Here is a 25,999-nt window from a genome sequence, read left to right on the forward strand (position 1 = left end):
GATCATCCGCATGTTTGATTTGGCACATGTTTTACGCTGGATGCCCTTCCTAACGCGACCCTCCCCAATTTATCCGGGCTTGGGACCGGCACTGAGAGTGGCTGGGGATGGTTCCCTGACCGGGAATCGAACCCGGGTCGCAGCGGTGAGAGCGCTGCATCTTAACCACTAGACCACCAGGGGACCTACTAAAGCTACAGTGTCTAATTTCCCAGGTTTTGATCCAAGATGGCGGCGCGGCAGTAGCTCGCAGCGGCCTCTCCGGATCCAAAAATGGTGCTTTCACCATATTTACCCCGACCGTCCACAATACATGGACACCAGAGTCAGCTATGTTCATGTGTACGACCACCAGACACTGTTACAGTACAGGCATCATGCAACCAACAATCTGCATGATGATCTTATTAACAACCTTCGTGACCTCGGCTTGCTGCGACCTCGGCCACAAAGACCAGGCCCCCAGCCCTCCGTGTTACCTGATGCCGGTGGCCGGGAGAGGAGACCTCGAAAGCGCTGTTCGAGGAAGCGGAAGCGCGGCAAGCGGGCGGGTGTCTGTGCTAGGCTAAATGCTAACCCTAGCCGGCCGGCTATCCCGTCCATTTTTCTTTCCAATGTCTGCTCCCTGGATAATAAACTGGACTACATCCGACTCCAGCAAACCACACGGCGAGAGTTTAGAGACTGTTGCGTCTTTGTTTTCACGGAGACGTGGCTCAGCGACAGAGTTCCGGACGCCGCCATCCAGCTAGACGGGCTAACCGTGTTTCGAGCCGACAGAAACACAGCTCTGTGCGGTAAGACCCGCGGTTTATATCAACACAGAATGGTGTAAGAACTCTGTGCTCGTTTCATGCTACTGCTCATCGCTAGTGGAGTTTGTGACTGTTAGATGCAGACCTTTTTATTTACCACGGGAATTCACCACTGTTTACATTGTCGGAGTGTACATTCCACCCAGTGCTAATGCTAAGGAGGCACTGTGTGAACTCTACGGCACTATTAGCGACCTGCAGAATGCTCACCCCGACGGATTGTTTATTATCGCTGGAGATTTCAACCATGCGAATCTCAAGACTGTGCTTCCTAAACTCCATCAGCATGTGGACTTTGCAACGAGAGGAGCGAACATGCTGGATCTTGTTTACACAAACATCCCCGGCGCATATCGTGCGGAGCCCCGCCCCCATATCGGATACTCAGACCACTGCTCTGTTATGCTTATTTCAGCATACAGACCGCTCATCAGACGCCTAAACCGGTTCTGAAACAGGTGAAAACCTGGCCAGAAGGAGCTACTTCTGCTCTTCAGGACTGTTTTGAGTGCACTGACTGGGACATGTTTAGAGAGGCTGCAACCAACGGCGATTCCATCAACTTGGAGGAGTACACGTCATCAGTGACCAGCTACATCAGCAAGTGCGTTGACGATGTGACCATCTCCAAGACCATCACTACACGCCCAACCAGAAGCCGTGGATGACTGCAAATGTGCGTGCGCTGTTGAAACAAAGAGACTCTGCCTTCAGAACAGGGGACAAGGCGGCCTTAAAACAGCAAGGGCCAAACTGTCTCGTGCTATCAGAGAGGCAAAGCGCGCGCACGCGAAGAAAATCCACGACCACTTCCAGGACAGTGGAGACACGCGCATGTGGCAGGGCATCCAGGCGATCACGAATTACAAGACCACATCACCTGCTTGTGACCGTGACGCCTCCCTCCCAGATGCGCTGAACGACTTCTACGCCCGGTTTGAGGTACAGACCAATGTGGTGGCGAGGAAGACCATCCCTCCTCCCACTGACCAGGTGCTCTGTCTAACCACAGCTGAAGTGAGGAAAACTCTATGCAGAGTTAACCCACGGAAGTCTGCTGGACCTGACAACATTCCTGGCAGAGTGCTCAGGGAATGTGCAGAACAACTAACAGATGTCTTCACTGACATCTTCAACATCTCCCTGAGCAGTAACGTTGTTCCCACGTGCCTCAAGACAACGACCATCGTTCCTGTGCCAAAGAAATCGACTGTCTCCTGCCTCAATGACTATCGTCCCGTCGCTCACTCCCATCGTGATGAAGTGCTTCGAGAGGCTTGTCATGAGGCACATCAAGACACAGCTTCCACCCTCCCTGGACCCCATGCAGTTTGCGTATCGTCCAAACCGTTCCACGGACGATGCCATCTCCACAACCCTCCACCTGGCCCTCACCCACCTGGATAACAAGGACTCATATGTACGAATGCTGTTCATTGATTTCAGCTCAGCATTCAACACAATCATTCCTCAGCACCTGATCGAGAAGCTGAACCTTCTGGGCCTGAACACCTCTCTCTGCAACTGGATCCTGGATTTCCTGACTGGGAGACCTCAGGCAGTCCGGATCGGGAACAGCATCTCCAGCACCACCACACTGAGCACTGGAGCCCCTCAGGCTGTGTGCTCAGTCCACTGCTGTTCACTCTGCTGACTCACGACTGTGCACCAACGCACAGCTCGAATCATATCATCAAGTTCGCTGATGACACGACCGTGGTGGGTCTAATCAGCAGGAACGATGAGTCAGCATATAGAGAAGAGGTGCAACGGTTAACTGCCTGGTGTGGAGCAAACAACCTGTCTCTGAACGTGGACAAAACGAAAGAGATGGTTGTGGACTTCAGGCGAGCACAGAGCGACCAATCTCCACTGATTATCGATGGATCCTCTGTGGAGATCGTCAAGAGCACCAAATTCCTTGGTGTTCATCTGGCGGACAACCTCACCTGGTCACTTAACACCAGCTCCATCACCAAGAAAGCCCAGCAGCGTCTCTACTTCCTGAGAAGGCTGAGGAAAGCCCACCTCCTCCCCCATCCTGTCCATGTTCTACAGAGGGGCCATTGAGAGCATCCTGAGCAGCTGCATCACTGCCTGGTTTGGGAATTGCACCGTCTCAGATCGCAAGACCCTACAGAGGATAGTGAGGACAGCTGAGAAGATCATCGGAGTCTCTCTCCTCTATCATGGACATTTACACCACACGCTGCATCCGCAAAGCACACAGCATTGTGGACGATCACACACACCCCTCACACACATACTTCACCCTCCTACCATCAGGAAAACGGTTCCGAAGCATTCGGGCCGTCACAACAAGACTGTGTAACAGTTTATTTTCACAAGCCATCAGGCTTCTCAACACAAAGAACTGAACAGAACTCACACACACTCAATTACACACACACACACACACACACACACACACACACACACACACACACACACACACACACACACACACACTCACTGTGTGTTACTGTTACCGAACTGTACAACCTGGACTAAACACAATCATCACTCATCTCGATCCACTCCACCACCAATTATATATTTATTATTATTTATACTCGCACCTTGTATTCAGTATAATGTTTACATGCTGTTTTTGCACCTTTTGTACTACAGTATAATGTTTACATGCTGTCTTTGCACCTCCTTGCTGCTGTTTTTTTGCACTACATTGCTCTGTTCTGTTTGTACTTTCTCCTGGGTATAGTTTTTACATTTCTCCTCACACAGTACTGTATATTTAAGTATACAGTAGGTTTACTAGTCGGCGTTATACTTGGTTTTTGTCTTTTGTCTTGTCTTGTGTTGTCTGTCTGCACTCTGTCTGTCTGTACTGTTTTTTTGTTTGCACTGTTTGCACCAGGCTGCACTCGATGCACTTTATGTTGTTTGTTGTTTAGTGTAGCACCAGGGTTTCGGAGGAACGTTGTTTCGTTTTTACTGTGTACTGTGTACCACTGTGTATAGTGAAAATGACAATAAAAGCCACTTGACTTGACTTGACTTGACTAAATGATTTTAAACATTATGTTAAATCTATAGAACATGAGTCCATCCACACGTGCAAATGTTTCAATTAATGGCACTTTTATTTAAATTGAAATGCACTTGAGTTTTCTTTTGCGTTTTTGTTTGTTTTGTGATTGTGTGAATTAATTTTGTTCTGCTATTTTGGCCAGGTCTCTCTTGAAAAAGAGATTCTATATCTCAATGAGACTAACCTGGTTAAATAAAGGTTAAATAAAATAACCATGACCGGCCCTAATTTTCCTAGCATTGACGCAAATCAAAAGTCCAGAGACCCACAAGGAAGTGGAGGTCCCCCCCAAGTACCTTTTTGGATGCATTCAGCAAGCAGGCTGCCACTCGTCTACCCCCTCATCACCCTTGGGATTGTGCTATCAACCTAATGCCAGGTGCCAAGCTGCCAAAGGGTCGAGTCTACCTGCTGTCCATCTCAGAGCACGTGGCTATGAAGATCTATATTTAAGAAGCATTAAAAAAGGGATTCATCACCCTATCCTCTTCTCCAGCGGCTTTCAGCTTCTTCTTAATGGAGAAGAAGGATGGCGGTCTCTGGCCGTGCATTGATTATCGAAATCTCTACTCCCAAATAGTACAACTCCCTTACCTGCTCCCTAAGGTCCTGGCTACCCTAGAAGACCTCAGTGGAGCCTGACTCTTCACAAAGCTAGACCTTCGGAGTGCTTACAACTTGGTGCGCATACGCAAGGACGATGAATGGAAGACAGCCTTGATCACCCCCTCAAGGCACTATGAGTACCGGGTCATGCCGTGTGGACTCTCCATTTCTCCAGCAGTGTTTCAGACATCTATGAACCAAGTGTTCAAACCGTTTCGCCATCGGTTCATCATCGTATACATCGATGATCATCGATAATCATATACTTCAAATAACTAAACTACATATAAGTCTAATGTAACACCGGGGTCAAAAGTCCAAGTCCTGAAACGATTACAGGAACACCACCTCTACCTGAAGCTGAAGAAGTGTAAGTTCCACCAATCCAGTGTACAGATCCTGTGGTATGGCATCAGTCCATCAGGGGTACAAATGGGCCAGGGGAAGGTCAAGGCAATTCTAGGCTGGCCTCGTCCGAGTTTCACGCAATTCCTGGGATTCTCTCATTTCTATCAGAGGTTTCTCGTGATCAGTTTGGTCACTGCCCCACTCACCTCACTCCTGAAGGGTAAAGCCAAAACCATAGTTAGGGACAAGGAGACCGAGGAGACCTTCATAGAGCTCAAACGGAGGTTCAGTACCGCCCCTCTCCTATGACACCCGGCTCCCCAATTCGCATTCATAGTGGTGGTAGACGAGTCCTCCACAGGTGTAGGGGCCACCCTATCCTAACATATGGGTAACCCTCCATGCGTGCAACCCTGTGCCTTCTTTTCTAAAAAAAACTCTCCGGCAGAACAGAACTGTGACATCAGTAATCGAGAACTTCTGGCTATCAAACTGGCTCTAGAAGAGTAGTGGCACTGGTTGGAAGGGGTGAAGCATCCTTTTATGGTGATCACTGATCACAAAAACCAGTATACAGAAGCTCCAGCATCTCAACTTGCATTTAGACGGATGTTCTGTAACCACTAGTTCAACTGAAAAAGACCTGGGAGTTATTTTAGACAGCAACTTGTCTTTTAATAATCATATCAACCAAGTTACAAAAGCAGCCTTCTTTCACCTTAGAAATATTTTTAAGTTATGAAACATGTTATCTATAGCCGATGCAGAGAAGCTCGTCCATGCGTTCATGACCTCCAGAATAGACTATTGTAATGCATTACTAGGTGGATGTCCTGCATCATTAATAAACAAGCTTCAGTTAGTTCAGAATGCGGCAGCAAGAGTTCTTACAAGGTCAAGAAAATATGACCATATAACCACTTATCATCCCTGCACTGGCTTCATGTTAAGTTTCGAATAGACTTCAAACTACTACTTCTTACTTATAAAGCACTAAATGGTTTGGCTCCCATGTATCTCTCCAGTCTTTTAACACGCTACAATCCGCCACGCTCCCTGAGATCTCAAAACTCTGGGCTTCTAGTAGTTCCTAGAATAGCAAAGTCCACTAAAGGCAGTAGATCATTTTCACATTTAGCTCCTAAACTCTGAAATAGTCTTCCTGACAGTGTTCATGGCTCAGACACACTCTCCCAGTTTAAGTGTAGATTAAAGACATATGTTTTTAGCGAGTTCTACACATAACACACATCACATCATAATCTTGTGCTCCCGAACATCTGATCACATGCACATCATTAACTTGTGCTGTTAATATCATGAACAGCAGCTACGCTAATTCCTCTCCACTGCTTCTCTTTCTCTCCCCATCCCGAGGCATCCTGAAGTTGGCCAGCTCCAGTCATGTCCCACCTGAAGATTATGGACCTTTGAAGAAGTAGATGCCGAACTCGCAAACATCCCGAACCATCTAGAGATGTACCAGTGCCAACTGGATCCCAATACATGTGTGGTTTTGACATTGGACCTCCTGGAGTGTTTAAAGGCTCTGGCATGGAGAAGCTGATGCTGGATCTGTGATGATCACAAATGTTGAGCTCATAAAACTAGGAGCTACTAACTCTCAATTCAATTCAATTCATTTTTATTTGTATAGTGCTTTTAACAATGAACATTGTCTCAAAGCAGCTTTACACAGATAATGTGGTGATTAAAAGTAAATATGTTCTTTGTAAGTATGTTTGTCCCTGATGAGAAACTGTGGCAAGGAAAAACTCCACGAGATGGCATAAGGAAGAAACCTTGAGAGGAACCAGACTCAAGAGGGAACCCATCCTCATCTGGGTTGCACCGAATGTCCATTTGAAGCAGATATACAATGTTGCGGGGTACAGTGTTGATGATCAGAAGCGAACTGTATCCTGAGTCAGTGTAGCAGACTGTTGACATTAACTACAGTCCAATCCATCCTCGAAGCACCCATTCTTACTCAGGAAACTAACCATATAGACTGTAAAAGACTGTAGAAAGATCATTACTTATAATCTTATACTCCAGTACTCATGTTAGTTCTCACTCTCCAGTGTTCTGTATTGTTGAAAGATTTATGATCAAACTCTTGATGTCACCCAAATGAGGTCTGGTTCCCATCAAGGTTTCTTCCTCACATCTAATTACTTCCTCATTTTCCTTGCCACAGCTACGGCTTGCTCATCAGGGATAAATGCACACCATTCACCTTCACTGTTGATTTCTGTAAAGCTGCTTTGAGACAATGTCTGTTGTGAAAAGCGCTATAGAAATAAACTTGACTTGACTTGACAAGAACCTCCAATACCTTCAGGAAGCAAAATGCCTTTATTCTTTACATGCTTTCAAGGCTCCAAGTATGGTAAAGCGAATGCCCTGTCAAGAATTTATGCCCCCAAGGCCCCCACGGACCGGGAACCTAATATTTCACCCGATCTCATCCTGAGTCCCATCGTGTGGATTTCACATGAGAAAATCCTAACGGCAACACGTGTGGAAACTGCCCCACCAGAATGCCCTGAGGGGAGGACATTTGTTCCAAAGACCTGCCGTCAACCCCTGTTGAGATCAGTCCATAAGGCTCCAGGCTCAGGCGTCGCTACTGGTGGTCCGGTATAGTCGGATACATTGCAAGGTACATTCAAGGCACATTCTTTGCAAATATGTGTTTCATAATCTCGGCCTCCCAGAAGAAATAGTGTCAGACCGGTGTCCTCAGATCACATCCCATGTGTGGAAGGCGTTCTTTAAGATACTTGGTGTTACTGTTAACTTGTCCTCTGGTTATCATCCACAGACTAACAAACAGAAGTAGCAGAAGACACAGGAGCTGGGACGCTACCTCAAATCCTACTGCTACCAGGATCACAAAAGTTGGAACAGGTTCCTTTCATAGTCTGAGTACACACAGAACTCCATACGCCAAAAAAACACCGGTTTGACCCCATTTCAGTGTGTACTCGGCTTCCAACCTCCACTGTTCCCCTGGACAGAGGAACCTTCCAACATCCCCGTGGTGGATCCCCGGGAGAGCGAGAGAGTCTGAGAGTTGGCACACACCCAGCTCCAAAGAGCTCTTAGAACCACAAAAAGTTCAGCAGATCCTCTGACATTAAAAGCACCTCCCTGCCAACCAGGAGATAAGGTGTGGTTGTCGACCTGAGATCTGTGCCTCCGACTGCCCTGCAGGAAGCTCAGTCCTCGTTACATCAGGCTGTTAACGATACTGCGGCATATCAATGATGTGTCCTATCAGCTCGACCTCCCTCCCAGGTACCGCATCTACCCTACTTTTAATGTGTCACTCCTAAAGCCCTTTTCTCCCTCTGTCACAGAGAACCCTGGAGCTACTAATGATCCACATACCCCTAAGGTGCTGGAGCAACACTCCATTTACTCTATCTGTGAGATTCAGGACCCTCGTTGATTGGGAGGGTTATGGACCAGAGGAGTGCTCCTGTGTCCTGGACCCAGCAGTCCTGGACGAGTTTCACCTCAATCACCCTGACCACCTCGCACTCAGAGGTTGCGGGCGTACCCGGCACCGGGTTAGGTTGCTAACCCTAGCCGGCCAGCTCTCCCGTCCATTCTTCTTTCAAACTTCTGCTTTCTGGACAATAAACTGGATTACATCCAGCAGACCATGCGGCGAGAGTCCAGAGAGTGTTGCATCTTTGTTTTCACTGAGACATGGCATTTATATCAAAACGGAATGGTGCAAGAACTCTGTGCTTGTCTCATGCTACTGCTGATCGCTAGTGGAGTTTGTGAATGTAAGATGCAGACCATGATATTTACAATGGTAATTCACCACTGTTTTCATTGTCGGCGTGTACATTCCCCCCAGCGCTAATGCTAAGGAGGCACTGTGTGAACTCTACGGCACTATTAGGGACCTGCAGAATGCTCATCCCGACTGATTGTTTATTATCACCAGAGATTTTAACCATGCAAATCTCAGGACTGCGCTCCCTAAACTTAATCGGCATGTGGACAAGGACACGTATTTACGGATGCTGTTCATAGACTTTAGCTCAGCATTCAACACAATCATTCCTTTAGCACCTGATTGAGAAGTTAAGCCTACTGGGCCTGAAACCTCCCTCTGCAACTGGATCATCCATGGATCCTCAGTGGAGATCATCAAGACCACCAAATTCCTTGGTGTTCATCTGGCAGGTAACCTCACCTGGTCACTCAACACCAGCTTCATCACCTAGAAAGCCCAGCAGAGGCTCTACTTCCTGAGAAGGCTGAGGAAAGCTCATCTCCCTCCCATATTTCTGACCATGTTCTACAGAGAGACCATTAAGAGCATCCTGAGCAGCTGCATCACTGCCTGGTTTGGGAACTGCACCGTCTCAGATCGCAAGAACCTACAGAGGATTGTGAGAACAGCTGAGAAGATCATCGGAGTCTCTCTCCCCTCTATCATGGACATTTACACCACACGCTGCATCCGCAAAGCCAACAGCAATGTGGACGACCCCGCACACCCCTCACACACACACCCCTCACACTTAAACCTCCTGCCATCAGGAAAAAGGTTACGAAGCACTCGGGCCTCAAAGCCAGACTGTATAACAGCTTTTTCCTGCAAGCCATCAGGCTCCTCAATACACAGAACTAAACTGGTACTCACACACCCACACACACACACAGACACACTCATTCAACTGTGTGTTTCCGAACTGTACAACCTGAACTTAACACACACTCATTACTCATCTCAATCCATCCCCACTATCATTTATTTATTATTTATACTTAACCATATTACACTGTTTACATGCTGGTTTTTGCATCTCTCGAGTGCTGCTGCTGTTTTCTGCACTACATTGTGTTTGTTTGTTGAGTCTGCAGTAGGAGGTTGCTGTAGGAGTTAGCAGTAGGAGTTTGCTGTAGGAGTTTGCTGTAAGAGTCTGCAGCAGGAGTTTGCTGTAGGAGTTTTCTTGAGGTGTTTGCTGTAGGAGTGTACTGTATGAGTTTGGCCCCAAGGCTCTTTTACCTGTATAAAGTTTTATGTACGTTTTATGATTGATCAAGTGTAAAGAGGTGAAGAAACAATTGAAATGTTTTAGCTCCATATCTTCTGTTTATGTAACAGATGAAGGCCTGTGGGACATTCTGATTAAAGATATTCCTAAGGAAGTGACATCATACACATTGAACATGGATATCCTGAGGCAGGGGGTGAGCTACGATTTCCGAATCATCGGAGTGAACGATTATGGATACGGATCTCCGAGTCAGCCTTCTCCCTCTGTATCAGGTTATTGTTACACCACACTACTGCAGAGATCTGGATTGTGATTGTAAATGGTGTTGAAGTTTCTGTAACAGCAGCTCTGACTGTCTACAAATCACAGCTTTAAAAATGTAAAATAATATTTAAATCATTACTGTTGTGTAGAGGAACATCATCCAAATATCCCAGTTTACCAAAACACTCTATATCCATGATCCCTCCAGAGTCTTGAACATTAATTGGAAGGTTGTAACATAATTGTGGGGTTTATAAGTGAAAGCTCTGCCCCCTGCTGTAGTCTTCATTATTTGAGGTACCAACAAATAACCTGCACCTTTTGATTGAAGTACAGTTTATAGCTGCTATAGTGTAAATGAACTATAGTCAGGAACTTCATCATCCATGGATGTTCCACAACATTAAATAAAAGTATAAATTGTAAAATTGCATGAAAATTTTATTTTTTGCTGTTTTATTTTAATAAATAACTGTATTGTGTTGATGTGCTGTTACAAGAAAATTATCTACAAAATAACACTAATGTCTTCTCAGTGCTGTGTTTGTAATTATTCCTTTAATGAAGAACCTAAATCAAACATATCTGTGGTTTCAACTCCAGCCCACAAAGTGGCTCCATTCTATGAGGAGTGGTGGTTCCTGGTAGTTATTGCATTAGTTGGTCTGATCTTCATCCTCCTGCTGGTTTTCATCCTCATCATCAAAGAACAGAGCAAGAAATACAGCAAAAAAGAGATCGGTAAACTGACCTTATTATATACCTGAGTCTCATTTACTTTATTTATATCTTTATCTTACTGTGTGTGTGTGTGTGTGTGTGTGTGTGTGTGTGTGTGTGTGTGTGTGTGTGTGTGTTTGTGTGTTTTGTTTTAGCTAACAGTCCTAACTGTACCACTCTGACTCATGGAGAAATGGTGGGTCTGGATGAAAGTCGCTTCCCTGCTCTGGAGCTCAACAACCGCCAGCTGTCCGTCAAAACATCTTTCAACAGAAAGAATGGTGTCTACACAAGGCAAGTCTTCTCCTCCTCCTCTTATTCCTCCTCTTCCTCCTCCTTTACCTCCTCCACCTTCTCCTCCACCAACTCTTTCTCCACCTCCTCCACCAACTCTTTCTCCTCCTCCTTCTCCTCCACCTCCTTCACCACCTTCTCTACCAACTCCTCCTCCACCTCCTCCTTCTTCTTTTCCTCCTCTTCCACCAACATTAAGGAATTTTTGGGTCATTAGTGGGATGCAGTATCAGGTCATGTATTTCAGCCCACAGACGTTCAGTTATGTTATACCTTGATCAATCCACCTGTTAATCCCATCATTATGATGCCACTTCTATAGAAAGCATCAGTATTATAGTGAGAAGTGCAGTAGATCAGAGAGCTGCATCACACACAGAAATCTCACACAGTGAGATTGAATGTTATCATTAAAGCAAGAAACCAAATGAGCACAATTTAACACGTCTCCTTTCACTGGAGCCACAACTGCACCTCCACATAGATCATCTCCAGCAGAAGCACCGATATTTACCTTAGTAACACATGATGGTACAGCTGAAATCTGATTGGATAGAAACTCTAATGTAAAACTTATACATGTTTTTTCTGCTCCTTACAGCAACACACAAGAGAGAAATTAATTAAATGAAAAGAATAAAATATTAGGAATAATGCAATACATATTAATGGACAAAATTAGATAAAATCTTAAGTCAGTGATTCTGATCGAGTTTAGAGCAGTACAGAAGGTCTTACTGACCCTGACGCCCATCACTGCTGAGATGTGACTGATTTGTGATCAGTATGTCATGATATCTTCTGGCTCCACCCCCTTTACAATAACCACAATAAGTAATACACATGAGATACATCTGACTGTGTGTGTGTGTGTGTGTGTGTGTGTGTGTGTGTGTGTGTGTGTGTGTGTGTGTGTGAACAGGTCCCCACCTAGACCGAGTCCCGGCAGTCTACACTACTCTGATGAAGATATAAACACTAAATACAGCGACCTGATAAAAGCTGAAAGCAGCAGTTTAACTGAGAAAAAATCTGAACTGTCTGAATCACAGGTAACACACACACACACACACACACACACACACACACACACACACACACAGGTAACACACACTCATAGAGGTATACACACACAGGTAACACACACAAACACGCACACTTACAGGTAACACAGAAGTAAAACACAAGTTTACACAGAGGCACACACACACACACACACACACACACACACACACACACACACACAGACAGGTAACACACACACACACTCACAGGCAACACACATACAGAGGTACACACACAGACAGGTAAAACACACAGAGGCACACATAGTCAAGGTACACACACACACACACACACACACACACACACACACACACACACACACTGGTAGACACAAACACATGCAGGTACACATACACAAACACAAACATAGTTACACACAGTGTCATTTGTATGTAATTAATAAACAACCACTGTATAATAATATTCTCCTTCTCTCTCTCCCCTTCTCTCTCTCTCTCTCTCTCTCTCTCTTCCTCTCTCCCCCCCCCCCCCACCTCCCAGGGCAGTGATAGTGAATGTGAGGGTGACTCCTCCCTTCAGAATCAGATGCACTCGTTTGTGAATCACTACATCAGCGATCCCACTTATTACAACTCATGGCGTCGACAACAGAAAGGAATCTCGAGAGCTCCGCCCTTTACCTACAGCCAATCAGAACCTACTGACTCTACTCCTGTTACTGGTCCTGCCTCTACTCCAGCCACACCCCCTAGCCCTGGAAAAGCAGAGCCTCAGAGCCGATTCAGAGCAAAAGGCAGTCGGACTCCCACTCCATCACAACAAAGCTCTGCCCACTCCACTCTGTACCGACCACCCAGTAGCTTGGCCCCAACAGCTACACCCCGCCCACCCAGCAGCTCGGTCCCTCCCACAACAACCCGTCCATCAATTGCTGGCGTTTCCTCTTTTGTCTGATTGTGTCTTATTGAATGGTGCTGTGTTAGAAAAAAATCTCCTCTAAGTATAAGGTGATTTTCAGGCTCCGCTGCAAACACTACAGTTCACTTCTTTATTTTCTTATTAAAAAGGCTTTTTAGGTTCATTCCAAAATGAGATGTTCTATCAAGTGTTCTTATTTAATGTTCTGTCCCAAACAGAAGAATGTACACTCTCAATCTGAATTCATTATAGCATTTGTACACCTGTGCATTTTTACAATCAAATCAGTCAATTAGATTACAGCATGTCACAATGCAGGAACACCACAATGCATTGTGCTTTACAGTGCTGGCTAGATAAGCTACAATATCCTGTCTCATGTCTGGCCATTTACAGATGAAAACACATGCTCACATTAAGCAGATGTGACAGATGTAAAAGAGGCAGTGCTGTGTAACGTTACATTATGTTGCCTACAACATCATCCAGTATGACTGTTTTGGTGGTGAATCAGTGACGGTCTGAGGAGGAATATCATTAGGAGGTTGAACAGACCGCCATGTGCTACTGCACTGTACTGCACTGTACTTCACTGCACCACACTGTACTGCACTGCACAGCACTGCACTGCACTGCAGTGCAGTGTACGGCACAGCACTGCACTGTACGGCACTGCACTGCGCCACACTGTATGGCACTGCGCTGCACTGTACTGTACTAGACTGTGCAGCACAGCACTGCGCTGCACTGTACTGCACTGCACTGTAATGCACTGTACCCTTACTGCTTTTAAGAAATGGAATGAAATGCTTAAAGCTATTGGTAGATCCTTTGCTGGTGTAGTGAGTCCTGGGTTCCTCCTGGTGCATGATAATGTCAGTGCTCATGCCAGTGACTGTCCCTCACATTCGCCAGACCAGAATTCATTTAAAAACCTGACCATCTGACTTGATGATTTTGGTTTCCAATGAGCCTTGAACACATTTGATTCTCAATTAATTACTAATATACAGTGCCTTGCTAAAGTATTCGGCCCCCTTGAACTTTGCAAACTTTTGCCACATTTCAGGCTTCGAACATAAAGATATAAAACTCTAATTTTTTGTGAAGAATCAACAACAAGTGGGACACAATCATTAAGTGGAACGAAATTTATTGGATATTTCAAACTTTTTTAACAAATAAAAAACTGAAAAATTGGGCTTGCAAAATTATTCAGCCCCCTTAAGTTAATACTTTGTATCGCCACCTTTTGCTGCGATTTTGCTGTAAGTCACTTGGGGTATGTCTCTATCAGTTTTGCACATCGAGAGACTGAAATTTTTGCCTATTTCTCCTTGCAAAACAGCTCGAGCTCAGTGAGGTTGGATAGAGAGCATTTGTGAACAGCAGTTTTCAGTTCATTCCACAGATTCTCGATTGGATTCAGGTCTGGACTTTGACTTGGCCATTCTAACACCTTTATATGTTTTTTTGTGAACCATTCCATTGTAGATTTTGCTTTATGTTTTGGATCATTGTCTTGTTGGAAGACAAATCTCCGTCCCAGTCTCAGGTTTTTTGCAGACTCCATCAGGTTTTCTTCTAGAATGGTCCTGTATTTGGCTCCATCCATCTTCCCATCAATTTTAACCATCTTCCCTGTCCCTGCTGAAGAAAAGCAGGCCCAAACCATAATGCTGCCACCACCATGTTTGACAGTGGGGATGGTGTGTTCAGGGTGATGAGCTGTGTTGCTTTTACACCAAACATAACGTTTTGCATTGTTGCCAAAAAGGTTGATTTTGGTTTGATCTGACCAGAGCACCTTCTTCCACATGTTTGGTGTGTCTCCCAGGTGGCTTGTGGGAAACTTTAAATGACACTTTTTATGGATATCTTTAAGCAATGGCTTTCTTCTTGCCACTCTTCCATAAAGGCCAGATTTGTGCAGCATACGACTGATTTGTTGTCCTATGGACAAAGTCTCCCACCTCAGCTGTAGATCTCTGCAGTTCATCCAGAGTGATCATGGGCCTCTTGGCTGCATCTCTGATCAGTCTTCTCCTTGCATGAGCTGAAAGTTTAGAGGGACGGCCAGGTCTTGGTAGATTTGCAGTGGTCTGATACTCCTTCTATTTCAATATTATTTGGGATGTTTAAAGCTTGGGAAATCTTTTTGTATCCAAATCCGGCTTTAAACTTCTCCACAACAGTATCTCGGACCTGCCTGGTGTGTTCCTTGTTCTTCATGATGCTCTCTGCGCTTTAAACGGACCTCTGAGACTATCACAGTGCAGGTGCATTTATACGGAGACTTGATTACACACAGGTGGATTCTATTTATCATCATTAGTCATTTAGGTCAACATTGGATCATTCAGAGATCCTCACTGAACTCCTGGAGAGAGTTTACTGCACTGAAAGTAAAGGGGCTGAATAATTTTGCACGCCCAATCTTTCAGTTTTTTATTTGTTAAAAAAGTTTGAAATATCCAATAAATTTCATTCCACTTCATGATTGTGTCCCACTTGTTGTTGATTCTTCACAAAAAATTACAGTTTTATATCTTTATGTTTGAAGCCTGAAATGTGGCAAAAGGTTGCAAAGTTCAAGGGGGCTGAATACTTTCGCAAGGCACTGTATATATATATATATATATATATATATATATATATATATATATATATAAATAAATCAAGTTTGTCAAATTGAATATTTTGATCATTAAGATGCGGTGTGTGATTTAAATGTATATATAAACACTGTATAAAATAATCATTTGATGCAGAATATTTTTGTTATTTGTTACTAAAAACTAAAGTAAATGTAGGATTGAAACTGTGAGTCACTGTGGCTCAGAAACCTGTGGCTTAGAAGGACTAAACAGCACACACAGAGTGGATGGAGAGATTTTTTCTTCTCTCGTTTATCCTCACGACAATCTTAAATCGTGTCCCATCATGTGATTTGTTTATTGCTGTGTGATTGTGCTGAAGCTCAGATCCTTAAGGAGGGGCTCTGAAGGTTTCCTTTCTCTCATATGTAGCTCTGCTGATCCCAGCAACACAAAGCTGCTGGGCCCCTGTGAAAGGCCCTCAATCCTCACCAGGTCAGTGGGTAGATGAGATAATTGTAAGTCGTTCACAGAGAAGGGAGACTGCCACATGCCATAGATGTAGATAAAGGGAAGATGGATGTGATGAAATGATGGAAGTGATGGATGGAGTTATTGAAATGATTGATGGAAGTGATTGATGGAGTGATGGATGGAGTGATGAAAGTGATGAATGGAGTGATGGATGGAGTGATGAAAATGATGGATGGAGTGATGTAAGTGATGGATAGAGTGATGGATGGAATGATGGAAATGATTGATGGAGTAATGGAAATGATGGATGGAAGTGATTGATGGGTCGATAGATGGAGTGATGGATGAATTGATGAAAATGATGGTTGGAGTGATGGACGTGATGGATGGAGTGATGGTGCAGTGATGGATAAAGTGATGGAATGATGGATGGAAATGATGTATGGAAGTGATTGATGGGTTGATGGAAGTGTTGGATGGAATGATGGAAGTGATGGATGGAGTGATGAAAGTGATGGATGGATTGAAGGAAGTAATTGATGGAGTGATGGAATGATGGATGGAAGTGATTGATGAAGTGATGGATGGAGTGAAGGAAATGTTGGATGGAATAATGGAAGTTATAGATGGAATAATGGAAGTGTTGTATGGAATGATTGAAGTGTTGGATGGAATGATGGAATTGTTGTATGGAATGATTGAAGTGTTGGATGAAATGATGGAATTGTTGGATGGTGTGATGGAAGTGATGAATCATCTGACGTAAGTGATAAATGGTGTAATGGAAGTGTTGGATGGAATGATAGAAGTGATGAATGGAGTGATTGAAGTGATGAATTGTGTGATGGAAGTGTTGGATGGAATGATGGAAGTGATGAATGGAGTGATAAAAGTGATGAATTGTGTGATGGAAGTGTTGGATGGAATGATGGAAGTGATGAAAAGAGTGATGAAAGTGTTGGATGGAATGATGGAAGTGATGAATAGAGTGATGGAAGTGATGAATGGAGTGATGGAAGTGTTGGATGGAATGATTTAAGTGATGAATGGAATGATGGAAGTGTTGGATAGAATGATGGACGTGATGAATGAAGTGATGAAAGTGTTGGATGGAGTGATGAAAGTGTTGGATGGAGTGATGAAAGTGTTGGATGGAGTGATGAAAGTGTTGGATGGAGTGATAAAATTATTCCAGTGTGTGTGAGTTTTGTGTGTGTTTATTTCCATCACAAAAGTACACAAATTGTTAAAAAGAAAAAACACACAGAATGAATGAAATAATTATAAAAAAAATGTTTATTTTTATGAAGAAAGCTGTAAGTCTAAAAAAACAATGATGTCAGAGGTCATCTGTTCTCTCATGGTGAAAGATTGACTTGGTTTTCCTGTGTGTAGTGTCAGGTGTCAAAACCCACCATTGCTTCTACTATTGATGTCATCAGCAAATAGGAAATGACATCATTACTTTGATGGGGGGGTGTTTGCGTGTGTGTGTATGTGTTTGGGGGGGTGTATGTGTGGTTGTATGTGTGTGTTTAATAAAATGAAACATTGGTTTAGTTATATAGATGTTAATGTTGACACCATCAACATCACCATCACCATCACCATCATCATTATCAACACCATCATTATCATCATCACCATCATCAACATCACCATCATCATCACCATCACCATCATCACCATCACCACCATTATCATAATCATTATCATCATTATCACCATCATCATTATAACCTAGCCATTAGTGCTACACAACTCAGGTGACTCTCAGTGTCGGTCTCAAGCTAGGATAAATGTGGAGGGTTTTGTTATGAAGGTCATCCAGTGTAAAACGTGCCAAATCAAATATGTGGATCAGGAATCAGAATTTCATAGCAGATCGGTCGAGGCCCGGGTTACCAACGACCACCACCAGTATCATTAACCAACAGGGTACCGGTGGAAATTGTGCTACTTTTGTCTGAAGGAGGAGAAGGAGAGGAGGAAGACATCTACAGAGACAGCAGGGAAAGGAGAAGTGGAGGAGAGTGGAGGTTCGGGTTGGTACTTTAAATATTGGTACTATGACTGGTAAAGGGAGGGAGGGAGCTGATATGATGGAGAGGAGAAAGGTAGAGATGTTGTTTTCAGGAGACCAAATGGAAAGAGAGTAAGAGTAAGAGCAGGAACATTGGAGGTGTTTAAACTGTTCTATCATGGTGTGGATGGAAAGAGAAATGGTGTAGGGGGATTCTGAAGGAAGAGTACAGTAAGAGTGTAGTGGAGGTGAAGAGAGTTTCTGATAGGGTGATGAATGTGAAGATGGAAGTTGAAGGGGTGATGATAAATGTCATCAGTGCTTATGCTCCACAGGTCAGGTAGGTTGTGAGATGGAGGAGATGGGATGCAGCCGCATGTAAAGAGGGATGTGGCAAAAGCCAAAGAAAAGGCATATGAGAAGCTGTAGGAGAACTTGGACACTAAGGAAGGAGAAAAGGATTTGTAGCGATTGTCCAGGCAAAGGAACCGAGCTGGGAAGGATGTGTTGCAAGTTAGAGCAATAAAGGATGGAGATGGAAATGTTTTGACTAGTAAGGAGAGTGTGTTGAGAAGATGGAGGGAGTTTTTTGAGCAGCTGATGAATGAGGAATATGAGAGAGAGAGAAGGTTGGATGGTGTGGAGATGGTGATGCAGGGAACAGTGATTAAGAAGATAAAGAGTGGAAAGTCGGTTGGATCAGATGACATACCAGTAGCATCAAGATGTTTAGGAGAGATGGCAGAAAGCACTACAGACACATTATTTGCTTCAAGAATGTTGATGGAGAAGTATAGAGAAGGTCAGAAGGAATTGCATTTTGTGTTTGTGGATTTAGAGAAAGATTTAGAGATTTAGAGACAGGGTGGAGAGAGGAGTTGTGGTATTGTATGAGGAAGTCTGGTGTGTCAGAGAAGTATGTGAGGGTGGTGCAGGACATGTATAAGGACAGTGTGACAGCAGTGAAGTGTGCAGTAGGAAAGACAGACTGGTTCAAGGTGAAGGTTGGACTGCATCAAGGATCGGATCGGATCGAGTCCTTTCCTGTTTGCAGTGGTGATGGACAGGTTGATGGACGAGGTCAGACAGGAGTCTCCGTGGACTATGATGTTTGTGGATGATATTGTGATTTGTGGTGAGGGTAGGGAGCAGGTGGAGAAGAGCCTGGAGAGGTGGAGGTACACGCTGGAGAGAAGGGGAATGAAAGTCAGTAGGAGTAAGACAGAGTTCATATGTGTGAATAAGAGGGAGGGCAGTGGAGGGGTGTGGTTGCAGGGAGAAGAGGTGGAGAAGGTGGTGGAGTTCAGGTACCTGGGGTGAACAGTGCAGAGAAATGGAGAGTGTGTTAGAGAAGTGAAGAAAAGAGTGCAGGCGGAGTGGAGTGGGTGGAGAAGAGTGATAGCAGGAGTGATTTGTGATAGAAGAGTATCTGTGAGAGTGAAAGGGAAAGTTTATAGGACTGTGGTGAGACCTGCGATGTTGTATGGATTAGAGACAGTGGCATTGAGTAAAAGACAGGAGGTGGAGCTGGATTAGGTTTAGGGGTTAGGTTTAGAGGTTTAGTTAAATTTAGGGTTGCGTTTAGGTGTTAGAATTGGGTTTAGGGGTTAGGGTTATTGCTGGTTGCTGTGTAGGTCTAGAGCAGGGGTCACCAACCTTTTTTGAAACTAAGAGCTACTTCTTGGGTACCGATTAATGTGAAGGGCTACCAGTTTGATACACACAGTTTTCAGTTTGATCTGAAATAACAAATTTGCTCAATTTACCTTTTATTATGTTATTATTAATAATTAATGATATTTATCTATATGAACACTGATCATGTTAATGATTTCTCATAATAATTATCAACAATGATTTTACAAAGTAGGAAACAGCTATTTTTAGAAAAGGCCCGCGGGCTACTCATGTGGTCCTTGCGGGCACCACGTTGGTGACCCCTGGTCTAGATGATGTCAGATGTAAATGGAAAGTTTTGAAACTCTCTGATTTGAATATAGATTAAAATGATAGTACATGATTATGGATCATAACCCATATTCCATATTCACTGTATATCACACATAAACACCACCATCAGTCCACTACACACAGCTGTGTGTTAGATCCAGCACTGTGCATAATTATTTATACCCCTGATTCATTCTCTCATATCTAAATTGCACACAGTAGTTTATATTTGACTCAAATTCATCACTCGCGGGTGACACTGGAGTTCTTTTGAGAAATATTATTTGAATGAAAAATAAAATAAAATCACTTGCTTGCATAAGTATTTTACCCCGTGTAGAGTCTCCAATTTCCTGAAATAAAAGCTTTAAGTAATGTGGAATATGTAGAGTAACAATATGTTGTACCAGAATTCAGCTGCTTCTTCTTGGTAGATTCACTTCAGGATGTCTGAAGATTCTCAGTTGAATTGAGATCAAAACTTGGGCCAATGAGACCTTTAGCTTTCAGTCTTGAGCCACATCAGTGCTGCTTTGGCTTTGTGTTTGAGATCGCTGTCCTGCTGAAAGTAAAATTTCCCCACAAGCTTCAGTTTAGTAGATTGAGGAGGCTTCTCTTGAAATATTTTCCTGTTTTGCTCAATTCCCTACTGATGAGATGTAGTTCCACATTAAGATGCCACCACCACCATGCTTCACTCAAGTGCTTCTGGATTGAATTTTGGCTAAAAATATTATTAAAATTAAAATTTCACCTGTGATGAAACTTTCACATCCTGATTACTTATCCAGTTACACTAACTGGGATAAAAAAAATTTTTATTTTGTTCTCTTTTCCTAATCTATCCATTTGTTTTAGCTTTTTTGTAAAATGCACTTTGTTGTTAATTTTTTTTCAGATTCACAGTTTGACACCATGAGTCTTCACACAATGAGGTTTTTATTCAGAAAATCTGACAGATATTATAATGATTCATAGCTGGATGAGAATGCGAACGTGTTAACCAGTGTAAACATGGAACTTCTTGGGCACTGGGGTTCAATCCATATTCAAACTTGTTTTTTTTTTTATTGCAAACTTATTTTCCAACAATAATCCACTTTTAAAATAATTCACGTTGAGTTTTCATTAAAAAAGAATAAAAAGCCGTATACACTTTGCAGATCAGTGATATGAGAGATGTGTTTAGGTGTCTGAATATTTTTGTAAAAAGTTGTCAATTGAACACTTTTAACAAAATGTCTAAATTTTCCATCAGAAGGTCATCAATCTCTCTAACACACACACACACACACACACACACACACACACACACACACACACAAAACACTGCTGCCAAATCTAAACAAAGTCACTAAGGACAGCAGGAACAATGTGACTCTGGAACACACATGTCCCCTGAAGACATGTGGGGCAACCAATATATTATTATTATTATTATTATTATTATTATTATTATTATTATTATTATTATTGACACATCATTGTGTGATCTAGGGTTGTTTTGGAAGGAATAATAACACTATACTTTTCTGTATCAGGAAATGACATAACTCCTCTTATAGCTTAAAGGTGGGCTGGGTCTGGTGTGTAGGTGTGATGCCATGATTAGCATTATGCTGCGGTTTTGAAATGTGTACCAGGGTACCAGGATCATGAAAACTAAACTGGTTTAATTATACAATGTGTTATTGATTATCAGAATAATGTACCATATCATACATGTATCATAATGATCCAGCCAGGATCAGTGTGAAGCTTAGTGTCTGTTAGTCAGCGTTCCATATAGAGCTGTATTCTTTATTATAATGTATACAATTACACTCTGATCAGAAACACTGATCGGACTTAATGTTGAGCTAAAAGATCAAATATTTTCTAAATAAAATAAAGCAAAAAATGAGACATATGTCTGTCTGTCTGTCTGTCTGTTATTTCAAATCAAATCAATTCATATTTTCTCATTACAGTTCCATCATTGTTAAAGTGTGCAGTGACGGTGATTAAATGCAAACTCTGGTCCTGAGCACATTGTAGCAGACTGTTGATAATAATTACAGTCTAAATCCATCCTCAAAATTCTTCAGTTGCTCAGTAACTTCATGGATCTTTAGGCTGTTGATGTGGAACATCTCCAGCTGTACAGAGTCTTCAACTGAAGAGAACTCCATCCAGAGGGAGGATGTTTAGATGAATTAGACAGATCTGAAGAGGAGAAGAGGAACACTGGATACTAATACCTCAGGAGCATGTTTAACTCAACAGAGAGAAAAAGGGAGAGAGAGAGAGAGCAGGAAATATGGTTCTCTTTATCTCGCCAACTATAGATTTTTTTTTTTTACTGGAAATTTGACTGTATGTTATATTTGACATATCAATTAAACAAAAAACTCCTGGAGGAACCAGAATAGAAAACGAACTATTCCTCATGTGGATGACACCCGATAGTGTCGTTATCTACTATTTATCTCTAATTTACATTTAAACAATGAGATCAATAATAGTTTTTTTTAATTAACTTTATTTTTTTAAACAGATTTTCAATGATGCAAACTCAAGTGCAAATCTGTTTGTGGTGATTAAAGCTCAGATTCATCTTCTTGAGTTTAATCCTCCACAATAACCTCCAGAGGTGGCAAAAGTCTACACATCCTCCACTCAGTAGAATGCAGATACTGATGTTTTAAAGGACTCAAGTTACAGTAAAAAAGTTTGGGCTATGTACTTCAGTAAAAAAGTAGTCATTATTACAACCTGTTTTAGTGTCACACTGGTAACTGAACCTCACCTCATATTAATGTCAATCAATTAAAATATTTAATCGCGATTAATCGCATGCTTGTCAGTGAGTTAACTCACGATTGATTGCAACTTAATCACATATTTATATGTTCTAGATGTACCTCAAATGAATACTTAAGTTTTTAATACTCTAATTAACATGGACATGGACAAATATATGCTTTATGCAAATTAATGTTTATTAGGGCCCGAGCACTGAGGAGCAGGCCAGAATGGCCTGCACCAGAGGTGCGAAGCCCTATTGTTTTCCTTAGAATTTATTATTTTTTTATTTTTTTTTATTTTTTACACACATTGGTCATTAGAGGTCCCTTAACATACTCGAAAACTCTTAAAATTTGGCACACACGTCAGAGTCCTTTGTCACTAGGGCCGGACAAAGGCCGGTATTCAGGCGTGGCAGGGGGGCTCTGTAGCGCCCCCTGTAATTCAAAACCAAACATTCGTGCACAGATCGGGCAATTATGTTCGCACATGTACGAGAGTCGGTACGCATATAGATCTCATCGACCCGAACAACTTTCGCCCTCTAAACTATGAGCTCCGCCCAACAGGAAGTCAGCCATTTTGGTTTGTTTTATAAGTGCATGCGGTGAACTTTTAAATACTTCTCCTAGGGAATTCATGCAATTGACATCAAACGTGGCGAACATGATGCCGAGACATTGGACTTGCTAAATTGCGAAGGGATTTTTGATATCTCGAACGGTGCTGCCATGGCGGCGACAAATTTATGGCGGTCGGAGAACAGGAAGTGTTTAATATCTAAAGCAAAAAAATGTCTTATTCGGATGACACGCGGTGTGTATGTTCGGCCAAGGATTCCGATCGCATCGATGTGCCTATTGTGAATCTCGGACATAGCGCCACCAACAGGCGCCAGGAAGTGTGTCAGTCACAAAAGGTGGATTTTTTGACAGTTGCATGTGGTGAACTTTTAAATACTCCTCCTAGGATATTCATGCGATTGCCACCAAACGTAATCAACATGATGGCGAGACATTGTAGATGATAATTTGCAAAGTGATTTTTAATATCTCGAACGCTGTTCTCATGGCAACGCGTCAAACTTACCTTTTATTTCAGGCATATTTAAGGCTTCTGGCGTGCATAGATTAACTTGAAATTTGACACATACATCACATTTGTCGGCTGTTAAGTGTGGACAAAAAGGTCGGACAACGGTGTGTCTCTTAAGTGGCCCACTAGCGCCCCCGTTTGTCTAAAATGTGGGGTTTCTTTTACCTACAGTCCCCAAATGGGTCAGTAACAACATAAAATAGTCCACTGATATTTACCAACTTGATGCACTTGCACACCGTGCATTGTTTTCTGGGGGGCACCGTATAGCGATACACAAATGTGCGAGGGCCCGCCATCGCTGCTTGCAGCTATATTTAGGGCCCGAGCACCGAGAAGCAGGCCAGAATGGCCTGCACCAGAGGTGCGAAGCCCTATTGTTTTCCTTAGAATTTATTTATTTATTTATTTTTTTTTTTTTTTTTTTTTTTTACACACATTGGTCATTAGATGTCCCTTAACATATTCGAAAACTCTTGAAATTTGGCACACACGTCAGAGTCCTTTGTCACTAGGGCCTTAGAAAGGCTGGTATACAGGCGTGGCAGGGGGGCTCTGTAGCGCCCCCTGTAATTAAAAAACAAACATTCGTGCACAGATCGGGCAATTATGTTCGCACATGTACGAGAGTTGGTACGCATATAGATCTCATCGAGCCGAACAACTTTCGCCCTCTAAACTATGAGCTACGCCCAACAGGAAGTCAGCCATTTTGGTTTGTTTTATAAGTGTATGCGGTGAACTTTTAAATACTCCTCCTAGAGATTTTATGCGATTGACATCAAACGTGGCGAACATGATGGCAGGAAGTGTCTAATATCTAAAGCAAAAAAATTTCTAATTGTATGACACGCGGTTTGTATGTTCGGCCAAGGATTCCGATCGCATCGATGTGCCTATTGTGAATCTTGGACATAGCGCCACCAACAGGCGCCAGGAAGTGTGTCAGTCACAAAAGGTGGATTTTTTTAGAGTTGCATGTGGTGACCTTTTAAATACTCCTCCCAGGATATTTATGCGATTGACACCAAACGTAATCAACATGATGCGGAGACATTGTAGATGATAAATTGCAACGTGATTTTTGATATCTCAAACGCTGTTCCTATGGCAACGCGTCAAACTTTACTTTTATTTCAGGCATATTTAAGGCTTTTGGCGTGCTTAGATTATCTTGAAATTTGACACATACATCACATTTGACAAGTCACATACATCACAAGTGTGGACAAAAAGGTCGGACAATGGTGTGTCTCTTAAGTGGCTCACTAGTGCCACCGTTTGTCTAAAATGTGGGGTTTCTTTTACCTACAGTCCACAAATGGGTCAGTAACAACATAAAATAGTCCACTGATATTTACCCACTTGATGCACTTGCCCACCGTGCATTGTTTTCTGGAAGGCACCGTATAGCGATACACAAATGTGCGAGGGCCCGCCATCGCTGCTTGCAGCTATATTTATTTTTAGGGCCCGAGCACCGAGGAGCAGGCCAGAATGGCCTGCACCAGAGGTGCGAAGCCCTATTGGTTTCCTTAGAATTTATTATTATTATTATTATTATTTTTTTTTTTTTTTTTTTACACACATTGGCCGTTTGGGGTCCCTTAACATACTCGAAAAATCTTGAAATTTGGCACACACGTCAGAGTCCTTTGTCACTAGGGCCTTAGAAAGGCTGGTATACAGGCGTGGCAGGGGGGCTCTGTAGCGCCCCCTGTAATTAAAAAACAAACATTCGTGCACAGATCGGGCAATTATGTACGCACATGTACGAGAGTTGGTACCCATATAGACCATATCGAGCCGAACAACTTTCGCCCTCTAAACTATGAGCTACGCCCAACAGGAAGTCAGCCATTTTGGTTTGTTTTATAAGTGCATGCGGTGAACTTTTAAATACTCCTCCTAGGGAATTCATGCGATTGACATCAAACGTGGCGAACATGATGGCGAGACATTGGACTTGCTAAATTGCGAAGGGATTTTTGATATCTCGA

General features: G+C 43.0%; 1 protein-coding gene across 2 annotated transcripts in view; it reads left to right on the top strand.

Moving 5' to 3' along the window:
- The window catches only part of LOC124388393 (protein sidekick-2-like), a 263,177-nt gene extending 249,010 nt beyond the window's left edge, over positions 1-14,167 (top strand). For both annotated transcript variants that reach the window (XM_046852959.1, XM_046852960.1), the window contains exons 41-45: positions 9,959-10,123; positions 10,719-10,856; positions 10,991-11,129; positions 12,052-12,181; positions 12,696-14,167. In XM_046852959.1, coding sequence (XP_046708915.1) covers positions 9,959-10,123; positions 10,719-10,856; positions 10,991-11,129; positions 12,052-12,181; positions 12,696-13,109 — 986 coding nt within the window. In that variant the 3' untranslated portion in view covers positions 13,110-14,167. The remainder of the gene's footprint in view (positions 1-9,958; positions 10,124-10,718; positions 10,857-10,990; positions 11,130-12,051; positions 12,182-12,695) is intronic.
- Positions 14,168-25,999: the final 11,832 nt, after the last annotated feature.

Source organism: Silurus meridionalis, chromosome 7 (assembly GCF_014805685.1).
Source record: "Silurus meridionalis isolate SWU-2019-XX chromosome 7, ASM1480568v1, whole genome shotgun sequence".
NCBI classification, from domain to species: Eukaryota; Metazoa; Chordata; class Actinopteri; order Siluriformes; family Siluridae; genus Silurus; species Silurus meridionalis.